The sequence below is a fragment of the Gadus macrocephalus genome, chromosome 16 (assembly GCF_031168955.1).
Source record: "Gadus macrocephalus chromosome 16, ASM3116895v1".
NCBI lineage: Eukaryota > Metazoa > Chordata > Actinopteri > Gadiformes > Gadidae > Gadus > Gadus macrocephalus.
The window spans coordinates 7,869,748-7,885,730 of NC_082397.1; the positions used below are offsets into that span (position 1 = coordinate 7,869,748).

The 15,983-nt window shown below is 42.3% G+C and overlaps 2 protein-coding genes across 2 annotated transcripts in view; one reads left to right on the top strand and one right to left on the bottom strand.

The window, feature by feature from the left end:
* LOC132474085 (beta-1,3-glucosyltransferase-like) overlaps window positions 1-15,963 on the bottom strand; it is a 48,945-nt gene extending 32,982 nt beyond the window's left edge. The window contains exons 1-2 of the mRNA XM_060074514.1: window positions 15,772-15,963; window positions 12,326-12,369 (exon numbers count right to left, since the gene is read on the bottom strand). Of these exons, the coding sequence (XP_059930497.1) occupies window positions 12,326-12,369; window positions 15,772-15,835 (108 nt within the window). The 5' untranslated portion in view covers window positions 15,836-15,963. The remainder of the gene's footprint in view (window positions 1-12,325; window positions 12,370-15,771) is intronic.
* Window positions 4,909-15,983, top strand: part of LOC132475006 (putative olfactory receptor 13C6) — an 81,005-nt gene continuing 69,930 nt past the window's right edge. Inside the window, 1 exon segment of the mRNA XM_060075963.1 lies at window positions 4,909-5,327. The gene's annotated coding sequence lies outside the window, so the exon portion shown is untranslated.

Below are 15,983 nucleotides of genomic sequence, written 5' to 3' on the forward strand. Positions count from 1 at the left end.
CCTTGCAGAAGAGGTTCGCATGAGAAGGGCTATACAATACATCTGTAGAATCACACAGGGCAGAAGAGTAAGATAACTGCTCCTTTCAGAGTGCCCTTCTAGACAGAAATATGATGAATGCTAGAGCTGCGCTGATTCGTCGACGTCAATATATTTAATCTACAAATTAACTTTGTTATCGTACAGGTGTTACTTCAACATCACCAAGTCATTGCTGGCTTCACGTCAGCTCTTCTTGCTCATTGGTCAGATGCCGTCAACACCCTGATAAAAATAAAAATACATTTCAGCGGCTGCAGAGTCTGCAACAAAATAATTTGCGTGTCAAGGTTTCCCCGAGACCCAACGCTTCAAAAGTACAGGAATACTTTGAATAATCATAAAACAAATGTGGCTGTTGGTTCTCTATGGCATTTCACAGCAGCAGTACCGCCAAAGACCCAAACAGAAAGCACACAGGGGCTGGAAGGTAGACCACCAGAAAAGGTAGCAACAGATGGAGTATTTTGAGAGACCCCCCCGCCCACGTTACCGTGGTTACCTACGGTAGGGATGCAGCCCGCATTGTATCTTTTGACCGTACATAAAAAGGAATGATATAAATATTCTGAGCAAGTGAACTCAACTGAAGAGAAGACCTGCTTTGTGGGATTCTCGGCTTAATAAGTCTAGTCTATTCATGTTTAAAAGGTGTCATATTATACCACCAGGTGTGAGTGTGATTAGCCCTTACAAGAAGAGTCTTCTGACATCACAATCACACCTGGTGGTATAATATGACACCTTTAAGAAACACACGTCCATCACGTTATTAGAAGGGAGAGCGTTTGCCATTGTGGCTGGTACATATGCTCATTATTAACGTCATGAACACTCGTTTGCCTACGACCTTACATTTTCCAGGGAATGAGTTAATGTTGATAAGAACATGTTTAGTTTAGAATCAAGATTTCCTTCTATGGCGATTGATGCCGTGTGTGCGGGTTGGATGCATCAATTCAATTATTTTATTTCTGCCATTATATTAAGCATATGTCTTTGTGTAGGGGATTGTCATTATACCACAGGGATGTCATGCATATCATTTTATAAAAGACATTAAAGTGGCAAGCTCAGAGATCTCCAAAGATTGTCATTTAAATAAATGTCAGTTAGGTCCTCTATTTCAATGAAGCAACACAACGGCGATGAAGACTATGGCCCACTAATGAAAGCCCCTGCATGTGCAGTATTATGAGTGTTTGGGAGCTGTGTGTCCATGGCGACATTCCCACTGCGCATTCAAATCACATGCGGTGCACCGTTAGTGAGGCGTTTCCCTCACCCAGCAGTGGGGGTTCAACCAGAGGGGGTGCAGTAGAGCGACTGCAACAGACTTGCTCTTCAACCCTGTGTGTGTGGAGCATCGTACCGTTAGATTTTTTTTGCCAAAGAGAACGCAACGGAGCTCTTCGAGAATGCCACTTTTACAAGAACGACATGTTTAATGATGATGATGTATTAGTTTATCTCCAGTCAAAGGCAAGCCATCGGAAAAAATCTTAAGCCTTTGAGCTGAAAATGAATGGGTTAAAGGTAATCTGCACAAATAATCAGATTATCAATAGAAAAAATTACAAAATAAACGATACTAGATGAAATATTGGAACAATATGTGTGTGTGAGGCAGCCCCATGAGAGGATGCAAATTCCTACACAACCAACCTGAATTGAATACTAATTAGGACACAATTATGAAGAGGGTTGCCAGCGCCAGAAGTATGCCAGAAAACGGGACCTTTCGCGGTCTGCCACAGATGACGGCCATCATTGGCTCGCTCTCCTCCAGCCGAGGAGGGAGACAATGGGAAGGAGAACTGACGCGTTCCTGCCAAAGGATGCTAAACCAGATAGACAGCGACCACAACCATATGATGGCCTTGTGTAAGGATGCCAACCCAATAGATTGTGTGCAACCCAATTGTCTCTCTCTCTGTGTGTGTGTGTGTGTGTGTGTGTGTGTGTGTGTGTGTGTGTGTGTGTGTGTGTGTGTGTGTGTGTGTGTGTGTGTGTGTGTGTGTGTGTGTGTGTGTGTGTGTGTGTGTGTGTGTGTGTGTGTGTGCCTGTCAGAATTCTCCACTCAACTCCTGACATGAAAGAGAACATCCGGAACAATGCATGCTTCCCTCAATAAAGACAGGCTTTCATTGAAAGAGTTCATTGAAAGATCATTAGAGATGAATGGTCTGTTCAAGAGTCCGTCACTAGAGTGTCTTTGGAGACACTCTAGTCTAGCTTGCAGAGGTCCGACCATTTGAAGCCGGACCGAGGCGAGCAGGCTGATGGTAACAGAGGCAGTGCTCTGCCTCCACACTTTCCATCTCCAGAAGAGGCTTTACCTCGTCCACACAAGAAAGGTATTCATGAGAGCTGCCAGGCTGGGCAGCAATACTGATGCAAACAGAGACATCTGATCTCCTCAACCATTGTGTTCAGTAGGATTTCCCTCGAGTCAGTGCCACGAAAACCAGTCTGGAGCACAATGGTAAAAACAATATTCTCGTGTTGTGCCAATGGTAAGCTTAGAGTGTGCTTCTAATGTTTTTAACAGGTTGTTACAAATGAATGTGGTGGATGTTGATCCCACTCTTTGAAATGGTTCTTCAATGCACCGGAAATGTGACATTTTAGTAGGTAACAAGAAGGTAGACTGAAAGTCAAAGTCAAACAAAAGCCGGATTGAATTAGTGCCGTTTCTGCATTGAGTGTGATACATTACCGGTAAGTGCATCTCATACATTGTATACATGTATGTATGTATGTATGTAAGCGCTACTAGATGACATTTGTATTCAGAAAACTGCTTGAGCTGTGTTCATAACCAGCTTTGTTGTACAGTCGGCTCTCCTACCCAAAGCATCAAGCCCTGTAATAAACCCCTGGGATCCCCTCCTCTTGGGTGGTGCAGTATTTCCCATTACAGAGGAATACTGGCTCCCTGCCCTCTTCTACAGCTCCCTGGGGGCACAGACGCATGGCTGATAGGACTGAGCCTTCTTGTCACATTAGGTCTTCATTCGGTGATGGCAGGAATGATTCAAGGTTGAGGGATTTCAGACGGAGGCCATGATGGGAGTTGAAAAGGTGGGACGTAGTCAAAGAAGATAAGACTGTGGACGAGTGTGGAGAGGGAATACAATCTGTGACTGGGTTTGAAGTGGCCGTCAGATAACCTACTTCATGAAGGGACAGCACTGAATCTAGATGAGTGGGCTTTTCAATGCTTTTTAAAACGTACATTTAAAATGCAAACTTTGTAACAAGAAAATGTATACTTTTTGTAAGATTGATCATGTTTGAGAAATTAGAACCCTGACAGTTCAGCTGCACTGCATTTCTTATGCACTTTAAAAAAATTAAATATCAACTGGTTACCACGGTCATGCCCTGCTTGATTTTGATGGAATTTCTATGCAAATCATCTGAAATGTTTTATAGATGCATAATGATAAAGTTGTCATGCGGCGGTGTTGGCGGATTTACATTTCAATGAATAGTATTTCTTACAGCAAGTCTATTTAACGTGCATTGCTTTGATCCAAAACAAATTCAGAGACAGGTAATTAAGGAGCAGGTAGAGGGCAGACATCTTAAGACATAAATTTCAAGTAATGTGTAAAACAATAAGGCAAGGGTTGAATCCTCAACCTTGAAGTTGAAACACAACATCCATTTCTAAAGCATAGTTCTTTAAAGTTGATATTATTCAAACTAATCTGACGTTGGCTTGTTGCAGATAGATCTGACTGGAGGGCAGCTTTGATTTTGATCAATCAGGTCACCACTTAGAATACAAATAGCGAAGTAAAGTCAACATGCAGCAGCAACCACAAGTTAACAAAGAATTAAATCACTGTGGATTTGTTTATTCATAAACAGAAACAGACTTTAATCACTTTTTGCTTGCAGCATTGAGTTTTTCACAAAGCCAGTCAGTCATTGTTTACCAATTCTAAGAAGAAAAATAAATTATTGTTTCACAGAAGCTAGGATTGGCAGAGCTTGAGCGTCTGTTATGTATTGAATCTTTTTTTATTTGTGTTTGAGGTCCCAATCAAGGCAAGCCACAGTGGGCCATTTCACATCCAGATCAAATTCTGCATCTAAAGCCGTCTTGGAATAATAAATAAATGCATACATATAAATTCACAATAATTATAAGAAGTCACAAATTCACACTATTCTTCACAACAGCAACAAAACAAACATCTGCATATAAAAGACAGCAGGATCTAATGCAAACTGCCAAAACAAATCAGTTATCAACTATTCGGGTATCAGGTCACTGCATCCTCCTAATCACATCAATAAATAAAATAAATACTAATATATAAGACTGTGGGGGGACGAGTGACGTCTGGCCTGCAGGGGGAGTATGGGCAGGTTGGGAGCACACCGGATTGGCTGGGGGGGTTGGACCTGAGTGCAAGCAGGTGTCAGCACTCTTTTTGGTTAGTAGGAGAACCGGGGAGCAGAGAGAGAGAGGACCAACGCGTTCCGGGCCAGAGATCGCATGCAGTGGATCGCCGAACGCACGGACTCTCCTGGACATTACTTCCAATTTTAGTTTGAAGTCGCTGTTTTGTTTTGGATTTTGCAAATAAAGACGCTCCCAGTGCGGGAAGACGAACTGTGGCCTCCCTGCGCTCACTGAACTTGCTACAAATACATTTACTGAACTCTTTTATTACTTCACAACTGAATAGTACCCACATGTGAACACTGTTCAATGCCATGCCAAGCTCATTTATCAGGCACCTTTCAAAAAGGCATAAACAGGCATAGTACATTATTTTGTATTTGGTAAATACAGAAATTATTTCATGCAAATCATTAAATCAACGTACGTAATACTTCCATTCCGTTAAAGGTTGGGTATGGAATTCGCTTTTTTGGCCATTTTTGCAAAATTACTTGAAATCCTTATCATAACCCACTACAGCCACTGAGTTAGAAGTACTGACATGAAAATTAAACAAGTCAATCATCTGTGGAACGGGCAGGGCTCGAAAAACTCCAGCCAATGATTTCCATTGCCACCGAGTTGCATTGGACAGTAAGTACGTCAATCAAACGGTCATACTGCACTCCCCCTCCCCCGCGCCCCGCGCGCGACCCCTTCGTGCACGTACTCAAACCTCGTGACCCAGAGCAAGCTTCTGTTTGTTGTTATCCTGCGGTAGCTACTGGAGCTAGCTAACTAGCAAATGACTCGCTCTCGCGCATCTGTGTTCGCTCGTGCATGATTGCGCGTCCATGTACTTGGAATGGGTGGAGTCAGAGTCAGCGTTGAAGGAGAGGGTGTAGGACCATTTGAGTTGTGTATTTTCAAAATCTGCTGGCATTTCGCAAATCCCATACCCAACCTTTAACTGAATCTGAATAATGAATGAACACTCAATGACTGACACGATTGTTTATGACCAATTATGGCCCGACTAGCTGCTCTAGTCAGGACATCATGGACGCGTTTTTGATAATCATATGAGTTGACTAATAATCTTAAATCATAATTCTAAAGCTAGGGATATTGAAACTAACGTATAAGAACATCCACTTTTCTGGAGAGGCATGTGTTCTGACAACCCAGGAGATGACGAGCATTGAGTAATATGTTCATAAGCATACAGTATGTTTACACAGAGTATATACAGAGGTATTGGTGAGGCCTACTTCATATGCATAAAGAACATTGAGTGGCCCTGACCTGGTGGAAAGTGGACACACAGGTCACTTGGAAACCATGAAAGAATGCGGCAAAAAATATTTTTTCAGATGAGCAGATACAATATAGATCAATAATATTTTAAACTAAATATGTGCAGCAGTTGAAGATATATGTAAAGAATTGGGGTTATTGACAGACAGCACCATTTTGACTCAACTGAATTTCCGACCCCATTGGTAATTACACAGGTACTTTAACACAAATACATTTCAGATTCAACTATTGCAAATGCCTCCCTAGAGTCGAACTCCCTTCAAAATATGAATGAATGATATTAGAATTAGACAGTTATATATTTACACAATTGTGTAGATAATGTTATCAATAAAATCCAATCCCATAAATTATATAATCTACAAATAACAAATCCTGGCCAGCACGTACCCCTCTTTATTTACAAGTCTCTTACTATCAACACGCACAAATGCCCTATAACTCATGCCATCCAGCCCGCTGAACTACAGCGATTTGCGTCACACAGTTGCACAGCCGGTGAATTGAGGGAAAAAAAAAACACTGACTGGGAGTGCCTCAATCTTACACATTGCAAACTATAAAGGTCAGTCAATAAGGAGCGAGCCCAGAGCTTAACAAATCAAAGACAGGACTTTAGACAATAAATACAACTTAGAAGAAACACAAATGAACTCAAAATTGGGAAGGTTTCCGAAAAAACAAGAGAGCAGATGCTTCAACGAACATATTTATAGATTACATTGTACGAGTGTGTGAAGGAAGTTTCGGAGCTTGGCAGCCTTGATTTCACGTTTGCGTACATTATGCAAAACAGGAGGCCAATTTGGCAGTTAGGACATTTCTTTCCTAAAAAATAAGCGATTAATCTGTTCTACAGTTAGGTACACCGAGAATTTAAACACAGGCAAGTTTATTTTAAATCCTGGCCTTTGGCCTTTGCAATACACTTGGATCGACCAGCGAGTTAATCATGGAAGGAAAAATTTACCTTAAAAAAGGCGGTGCAAGCAATACTTTATTCTGTAAAGTAAGTATTAAGTAGCTCTAGATTTGACAGCCATCACTGCTACAGAGTGTTTTGTCCGTAACATGGTTCTCCCCGCCCCTCCCCTCTGCACTAAACAAAATTAAGTTTCTAGGTGACGAAAAAGCAGTGGTGGGGTAGTAACGCATTACAAGTAACGCAAATGAGTAAAAAAGTTAATTTTTCGGCTGACTTTTCACGTTCCTTTTTTAAGTCTGTAATTTTACTCTTACTCGAGTAAATATTTGATTTAGAATTCTACTCTTTACTCAATTACATTTTCCATTGTGCTTTCATTAAAATTAGTATTTTGATTAAAACATTATCTTTGTTGACTGTAATACAAGCGTACACGTTAGCGACGCGCTTTCCCTAGGTTGCAACGTGAGTCGACCGTTACGTTGGGACTGAGGACTAGAAACGCATGGATGCAGACGCGCAGGAAGATATTTTCGCCAGGGGGTGCGGAGTTACGGTCCACGTAGGCTATAGTTTATATAATTCTAAAGAAACTATGTTACACTGTATTCTGCAGACCACTCACAAACTTGTTCGTCATTGTCGTGTCTGGCTCTGTGAGTGTGCGTGGGCTGGATCAATCTGATTGCCCAATCAGCCAACCAAGTCAGTCTCGTTTGTGTTTAATTGGTTGTGTTCCTACAAAGCTCTTGCCTTTTGTCACATGCACAGAGCTTAATGCAATTGCTTTTGTTGTACAACTTGTGAAGAAATGTTTTAGGAGTGCATCTCTTTCTCTCCCTCACTCACTCACGCATTCTAACCAGCCGCGTGCCGTCCATATGGGCAGGTGGGGCGGCGAACTCCCTGCAAAAGCATGCTCCCAAAAAAAATAGTTCCTCAGTAAATCATTGCTCCAAGTTTATTGTTAATAATGTGATTGTCACATTAACTATCTATAGTTTCTGTAGGCTTTCCGACAATTTTTGGTCTGTTGATATCAAATTGATGGTGGTGATTCTAGTTGAGTTTAACGTGTCATGCAATGTGGGGCGGCGGAGCTCAACGACCGCGTCCCTCCGTATGTTTCTCGCATAACCCTGCAGGCTGCAATAAGAATTGCAATCAGCGCTATAAGACGCCCATATGGTCGTAAAGTAGTCTGCCCCATGGTCATATTCTGGACTGTTGTTTAAAATCGAATTACTCCGCCTGTATCTTTCGGCATTGAAGACTATTTATTTATTTATTTATTTATTTAAACAGGTATTCAAATTGCATACCTGATTTCATACCTGATTTGTTATTGAGAAATATCTGATTTCAAAAGTGTTGTTATTGAGAGATTTGCACACATCGTCGGGCCAAGTTCCAAATCGAAGGTCTGCTTGATTGATGATTTATTTCTACTTTTCATGTATTTGCAATGCACTCGCTAAGCCTGTTGTTAAAATAAAATATGGAAGAAATAACTTCCCTATAAGGGACATCATATGACGAGTGTTGCGGATGGCACTTCAAAAGCGTGCAGTAACATTAGGCTATTAGTTTATTTCTTACTCACAATTAGTTTAGTTAACATGTTTTAATGTAGCTCAAAATATATATGTAAAAAATATATATAAATTGTGGGTGTGGTCATACGCAGTAGTTTCTGCCACACCGAAATGAAGGGGCACCGCATGCTACTGATTCTTTTTCACTGATCCAAGCACTCCAATACAAAAATGTAAAGTAACTTGTAATTTGAGTAACTTTAAAACAAAGTACTTTTTTACTCTTACTCAAGTAGGTTTTCAAATTGGAATATTTACTTTTACTTAAGTAGATTTTGAAGGAGGTAATTTTACTTTTACTTGAGTATAGATTTTCAGTACTCTACCCACCACTGCGAAAAAGAAAAGTAAAGTAAAAGAGTCATGCAAGACCTGCATTTACATCGGCGAGGCCTTCGATCTGAGGATCGGAAATATGTGGCAACGTGGGGAGGGGGGAGGGGAGTGCCAACTGGCCCTAAACCGACAGGACGTTATCCAAAACGATATCATGGCTTACAGCGCCTTTGATCATTTTTAAAAGTCTCTGTATGATTTCATTTTTTGTGTGAACACAGTTCGTAATTTAACACAGAGGAGGATGTCCACACAAATACATGAACCCCATGAAGCTACAGGCGGTTCACTGGCCTTCCACCAAAATAAACAACAGACCAATAGGGCAATGCGATAATATGATCCAAGAGAGACACACTCATTACGTTATTCATTGTTTTACAAGGATCCTGCACAGGAAGTTTCCAAATCATTTGTTAGTGCGAGCATGTCCTCGTCTGACGTTCCCTCGTGACGAGAAGTTCTACAAGATTGCCAAAGATCGAGGCTCTCGAGGTTAGACAAGCAACACTGCACGCCTTCGTTATCTAGGATGTGTGTGGGAGCCTCCAGCTAAATATCGTCTGGTAACCTGTGTGTGCCTATGCCAGCATCTTTAAGTCAAGGCTTGTAAAGATCCATGCAAGCGAGCATGCTCGGGGCGGTCTTCAACTGGCTGGGTCGGGTAGAGGGGGGGGGGGGGGGGGGATGCTATGAGGGCATGGCTGCGTATCTAGTGTGCCAAAGTCTATGCTCCAAGAAAGACGTGGCAGGTTAGGTTAATCTCCACTGTGCATGCTGCTACGAGATGTCAGTCATTTACATCCATCTACTACAGCACAGAATGAAGAACATGATGTCTTATTGTATGCTATCATGAGTCCCAGATCAAGCGGACAGGGTTTATAATGCATTGTCTTGTGCATCAGACACGCTCAATAAAGATTTCACAGATCAGGTCACATGGCATTGAAGTAGGTTCAAGTTCGGTTATTTATTTGACTTCTATATGTTGATGTATTTGAAGTTGAACAACTACTACTACTACTACTACTACTACTACTACTACTACTACAAGCATGATCGCAGTTACGAAGGTCTGTTTCTGAATGTTGCTATAGAAATCACCTAAACGTTTAGCATTCTTACCTCATTTGGCCTCTCATGAACCCCAGCAGCCTATGAGGTTTGAGTTCTGCATTCCAGTCATGGTGGGGATTCGGCACTGAGGCCATAGTGTGAGACAAGACTCTCCGTTCTCTGCTCGCCAGTTTCCGATTATTGATGCAGGTCAGGCTTGAGGCTAGCTGCCCTGAGACCGATTAAACTCTGTGCCGATGGTGAGGGTCGTTCATGTTGACCAATATGTGGCGCTACGTCGGGCTCATTTATGGAGCAGAAGGCGTCCTGGTTAGGTCTGTGGTTCGTCTTTGATTTGCATTTTTATTGTACATCTGCATCAAGCTTGTTGCACTGGCCCATTTTGTCTATTCTCATTTGCGGTTCATATCCAGATACATTATACATTGATGAAAACTGTTGGCGCTATCATCCCGCATCATGCACCAAATGTCAGCATCCCTGCTCAACACTGTAAATGTGAAAAGGGACTCAAAACACATGCTTATAATTGGACTACTTTGACATTCTAACAATGATTTCCTTTTTGCTAGCAGGAAGATTTCATATTTCGACAGTTGCGAGACACCTCACATGCAGGGCTTGTCAAGTTGTATCAAATTAAAATGGATGTGGGTCTAGAAAACCAGGGCCTAATGATGTTTAATAGACAAGGGCACATACTGAACACCACAGGGGCGAGGTGAAGACAGAGCCAGGGAGACAGGCTACCACCATGGTTCCCATGGTAACCAAGCAACGCCCCTCTTGGCTAGATCCCAAAGCAGGGGAGGAAGATTTGGTCCAAGAATGTGAGACACATCAATAACAATTTTAAATCCGGGTACGTTTCTGGGGCAATGCTTTCCCTAAGAATAGAATATAAGAGTATTGAGACGGTTGAGACTTTCATTAATTGTCATTTATGGGTTTGCATCCTCTCAGGCTTTTTGTATGTGTTGAATGGACTACTTCAACTGAATTAGTGTGACTTTAATCTTCTCTCTGTTAATGGAAGTTGAATGACAATTGGGAAGCACTTTCCTAGTGTGTCATTTATTTTTCTGAACAACTGTATCGAAGTCGAACTTAAAACAACAAAAAAAAAAGTATTGGAAACAGAAGTTTGATTCCCAACCAAAAGGTTCTGGGTTATATTATCTTCCCATATTAAGCATTTGATGAAATAGTAAAAATATGTTTATTGTTAGCACCACAGAGTGAAGCCGGCCACACACCGGCGCCGCAGCGTTGCGCATTTTAAGCGCGTGAAAAGCCGCCCCTAGCACCAAAAGGAAACGGCACGCTGCAGCACCGTTGTGATATGTTTTGAAAGAAGCAGATCAACAAACTTAGTTGGTATGGGCTACCATCACGTCATACCAGTTGTTTAATGACTACATGATCCTGATGCCCATGATCCTCTGTTTGTGCTTACAATGATAGTCACATTCATTCAGTTACTTTATGTACTGTCGGGCACTTTTTTTATGTTGTAGTCACTTTACACACTTTATTTACTTTCATTGCTCAATCCTTTTGCATAGTGGATGTAGTGCATCAACAATCTCCATACATACAGGACCTTGTATCAAGCCGGGATGTACCAAACAGCTTTAGAAGCGCTTTTTCAGGGGCGGCGACGCTAGGGAATAGAACAGTGGCGTGAAGCCTAGTCGGGCGGCGCGGCGCGGTGCGGGCTAGTACGTCCGGAATAATGGGGCCGTTCTTTTTGACGCGCCTTTTCGGCGCCAGCGTGTGTTGGGCTTGAGTCCTTCAGCCCTCAGGTGTAAGAGCCCTTTGAGTTTCACCCTGAAATAAAGGGTAGGCACTAGTTGCTAACAACACATTCGTCCATGCGGTAAAAAGAAAGGTTGATAGATAGAAAGTATCAAACTGCAATTTTCAAAACTTTGCCTTGCATTTTCGACATCAGACAGCATCTGTCTGAAATGATTTGCCCGGGATGAGGCCGAGATGAACCATAGTGTGCATGCTGAGGAGGGAGGGGGGGGGCGTTGAATCATCTTGAAGGGGGAGAGGAAACGGGCTGACCTGGGTGAAAAACAAGAAAGTAATTTCCCATTTTTGTGACGCTAAGCGGCTCTGTCAAGCACCCTGCTGTCACCCCTGTCTCCCACCAATAAGAAGTGGAGCATCTGAACCTCTTAATTATTCATGGAGCAGCAATTGCAGACTCAGAACTGCAACCAAGGGGAAGACTTGTCTGACACCGGGGGTGGAACGGCTGAGGAGGTATGGATTTGTGTTTAAGAGTGAATTAAAGTTTCCAACCAAAGGCCATTGATCACCTCTCGCAAGCACATGTATGCAAACAAACAAACAAACAGGTAAAAAAAGTTACCTGCTACCTTTCATGAAGGCAAGGTAACAACAAAATGAGTGAGATGCATACCAATTAGCAAGCCACAAGACAAACCCCACACACACACACACACACACACACACACACACACACACACACACACACACACACACACACACACACACACACACACACACACACACACACACACACACACACACACACACACACACACACACACACACACACACACGTTTTCATCTGCATAACATCCAAGTTCTTACCTGCAAGTCTTTCTTGGAGCTGCCAGTAACAAGGTTGTAGTGAACTGTAATGAGCGGAGGAGGAAAAACATATTTTAGACATGCTTAAAAATAAATCATCTTATTAAATTAAAACAATTCAGAGTAGGCAGCACAGACACACTCTGTCGCCTAGGGCACTTTTTCTGACTTTATTTTTATAAGAGGCTTAAACTAAGAAAAAAAAAAAAAAACTGTTTCATGATGTCATTGAGTTTTAGCTTTGGAGAGATTTTAAAACACATCCCTAGGGGCTAACTCTCGGGTCTGTGCTGGAATTCTGAGTGCAACGCCTGCCATTCATTGATGCAAGTTTGCAATAAATTATTCTACCAAATTATATTGTCATCGATTTTTGGACAAGAAAGTCTTACTTAATAAAAAAAAAAAGATCTACAGATCAATAAGTCTCATCAAACATCAGTATTGCTGAGAGTGTATTCAGGGCTACATCGGATCTGCCGATATTAAAACGAGGGGAAATGTGGTCATGGAATCCAGGCCTTCAGTCAAACTTTAATAGGACTATAATTACCAGAAAAACGGGGGTGTCAGATTTCATGCCTCCCTTTGAGCCCCCATCAGAGAGCACTCGAGAGTGTTAATTAGAGAGCGCATATCTGACAGCGGAAGACCATCCTACCATTACTGGGGATATAGAGAGATATATATCATTCAAGTAGACATCAGTGTTTCTCCCAGGAAATTTCTTAGTCAAGGTGGTCGAGAAGTTGGCTGATGGAAGTATGTTTTTTTTCAAATATTAAAAAAAAAGTAAAAGAAAAAATTATATATTTTTTTCTTCTCAATACATTGGTAGGCGGGGCCCTATTGTTGTTAAGGCGGCCGTCTTAACCATACAGTGCTGGGGGAAACACTGAGACATCTTAAGATAAGACAGAAATATACGTTTGATTCTTCATGTGTTGAGGACTCCTCAACGCACTGAATGACATTTAGAAGGCGTCCCGGCATCTAATAATCCCCAAGGGAGAGAGTCTGAGGCCCTCTCTGAACCGCTCTTCACTTAACCACATCATTAACCTTTACCGGCTTGCAGCCGCCGAATGCCTTCTGCATCACCGCCACAGTCTAACCACGAAGGCGGTAAAAAGCCCTGCCGTAAAAGACCTGAACTGTAGCAAATAAATTGCACTGCAGGGACAAAATCAGTTATTTTAAAGTTGTTTCAACTGTTACGCCGTTAACATCGGGGAGAGATGAAAGCCCCTTGCAAGTACTTTAAAGCGGTTTTCTTGAATAGATGATGTCGTTAGATACGTAACACCAAGCGACTTGCTCAAGGGCGTCTACAGGTGGGTTGGATTGCAGCCACTGTGCTATCCTGTTGTTATAATCTTCCTTTATTTGTATATTTCCGAGAAAAACAAGAAAACCCTAATCCAACCGGCTCCTGGCCTCCTGCAAGGAAACCGAAACAAGGGACACGCCAACACAAGATAATGTAGGCCTCGGTCCTGCATTCTCATCTGGCGGATCCCTGCTCCTTCTATCTGGGGGGATTCAAACTGCAGTGTGCAGCTTGGAACAAAGCACACCGCGCAGGAACACGGCCAAGTTTTTGCAGCACATTCTGCCACATCTGCCTCAAACTTCCCCATGTCTTTGCACGACAGTCCCACAGGAGGTGGGGAAGGGGGTGGAGGGGGTGGAGTGTCCCGTCGCGGAGCCTCGTGTCTCTCTTCATTCCTGGCGGGACAGAGTCGCCTGTTGTCGCCGCTTCTCTTTTATCTGCACAGCCAGCTGGGCCGGAGTCTGTTTTTCTAACCACTGGCTCTGATTGAGAGGCAGCCCAGGGATCTTCTCACTGCCGGATTTGGGGGTTTCGGCATCTCAAGACGGTAGGCTTACCCCAGTAACAACATTGTTAAAACACCTTGTTAAAAAATATTTTAACGCGTTGTATAGAAAACAGTTATGCACAACTATCTCATGCAAAAATAACTATTTGGTGGATTAGACCCTTTGTCTTTGTTCATTGGGGTGATGTGGGACCAAACACGTGCACTTAGAACATTCTTTACACTATAAATATATAGATAGGTTCAAAACATCATACATCTGCTTCTCACTAACTTCAGTTAACTTCTCAGTAACTAGAATGGGTACCAGAGCCGACCAGTCAAGTTACCCGTTCTGTCACTTCAGAACAGTACCAGATGGCGAGCCTGTGTGAAAGTCCATTTACAAAATAGCGTTTGGTCGAGGCAATCAAGTCAGTAGCACAATTCTTCCATCCCAACCTTTTATTTGCAGTTTCCCTTTACTGTACAACAGATTTTGCCCTCTTCAGGGCTTTCACGAATGGCTTTCATAATTATGTTATGTTTGGCCAGAGTGTTATTCTGATAGTTGTACGGTCAAGTAATCAATCATTCACTTTGAGCCCATTACCCAATTGATTGTCGTTTCAAAGAAATTGAAAGCACTTAACAGTTTGGCTTTAAGTGCATTTCTCTAACCTTTAACTAGTAGGGCTGGTTCTTGAAATAGAACAATCATTCGAGTGAGTCAGATATTTGCGCTTGATGTTGGTTCTGCCTTTGTGTCATGGTTTCCCCATCTTTCTCTTCAGTTCAACTTCATGGTACACCGAAAACATGATATAAAACATGACATGCCACTCAAAATGTACAGTGATGCACACGTTGCCTATACGCTATAAAGATAATGGGAAATAATTTGTATATGTAAACAGCCTAAATCCAACATCATGACCTAAAAGCCTTATTTAGTGCCAGTGAAAGTCATTGGAGCGCAAACCATTGTAACTGTCACCCAGTCATCACAATAAATACCAATTATTATAAACATCTAGAAGTGCCACAGGCGTTTTAATAATAAAAGCAAACATTTTGAATGTTTGCTTCTATTATTTCTACCGACTCGTGTGTAAGTGTAACAAAAAAAATCAATATTGCAGCAACGGTAAAGGCTATATTAATTTACTATGAAATAAAATAAAAATAAAATAAATACAAATCTCTAGAACAAGTACGTTATCGCTACTGACCTACACTTTACTAACGTTAAGTCTGTATTCGCTGAAGCCGATCACAAGCGGAACGCACACACACATCAATACAAAATCCATGATCCCACTGAAACGTAATCATTGATCCTGATCGATGACACCCTTCGTTCTCTAGCAGCGCTCCCTAAGAGCAACCCGGGAGGCGGCGAGAGAACCACGGCTCCTCCGTGACTTCTTCAACAGTCCCCAGAAGTGACGGTCCGTTCAAAAAACTAACTCGTAGCCTAAACTACATCCCTTTACAACAGACGCACTCCACTATAAGTTACATGCAACTTTAATCGCTACGGTTTGGTGAGGGTCGTCTTCCGATTAAAGCGTGGCCGAGAAACACTGTTTACTCCGGGAGTGAAAACTAAAAGTGAATACTTACAAAACGAGAGGAAAATCAAGTATCTCGCCACTCTCGGGCCAGTGTTAAGGTTGTTCGGTAGCATCCCTAGAGTCCGACGCCGTGAGCGGTGAACAGAGGCTATATCACCTTCAGCGGTCAGAGCTTTTTGACACACTGTTTTAAAACGTTTCCCTCTTCACGCTACACGGAAAACAAGACGGGAGCTGGAGGAGGTAACCAAGTCCTCCGAG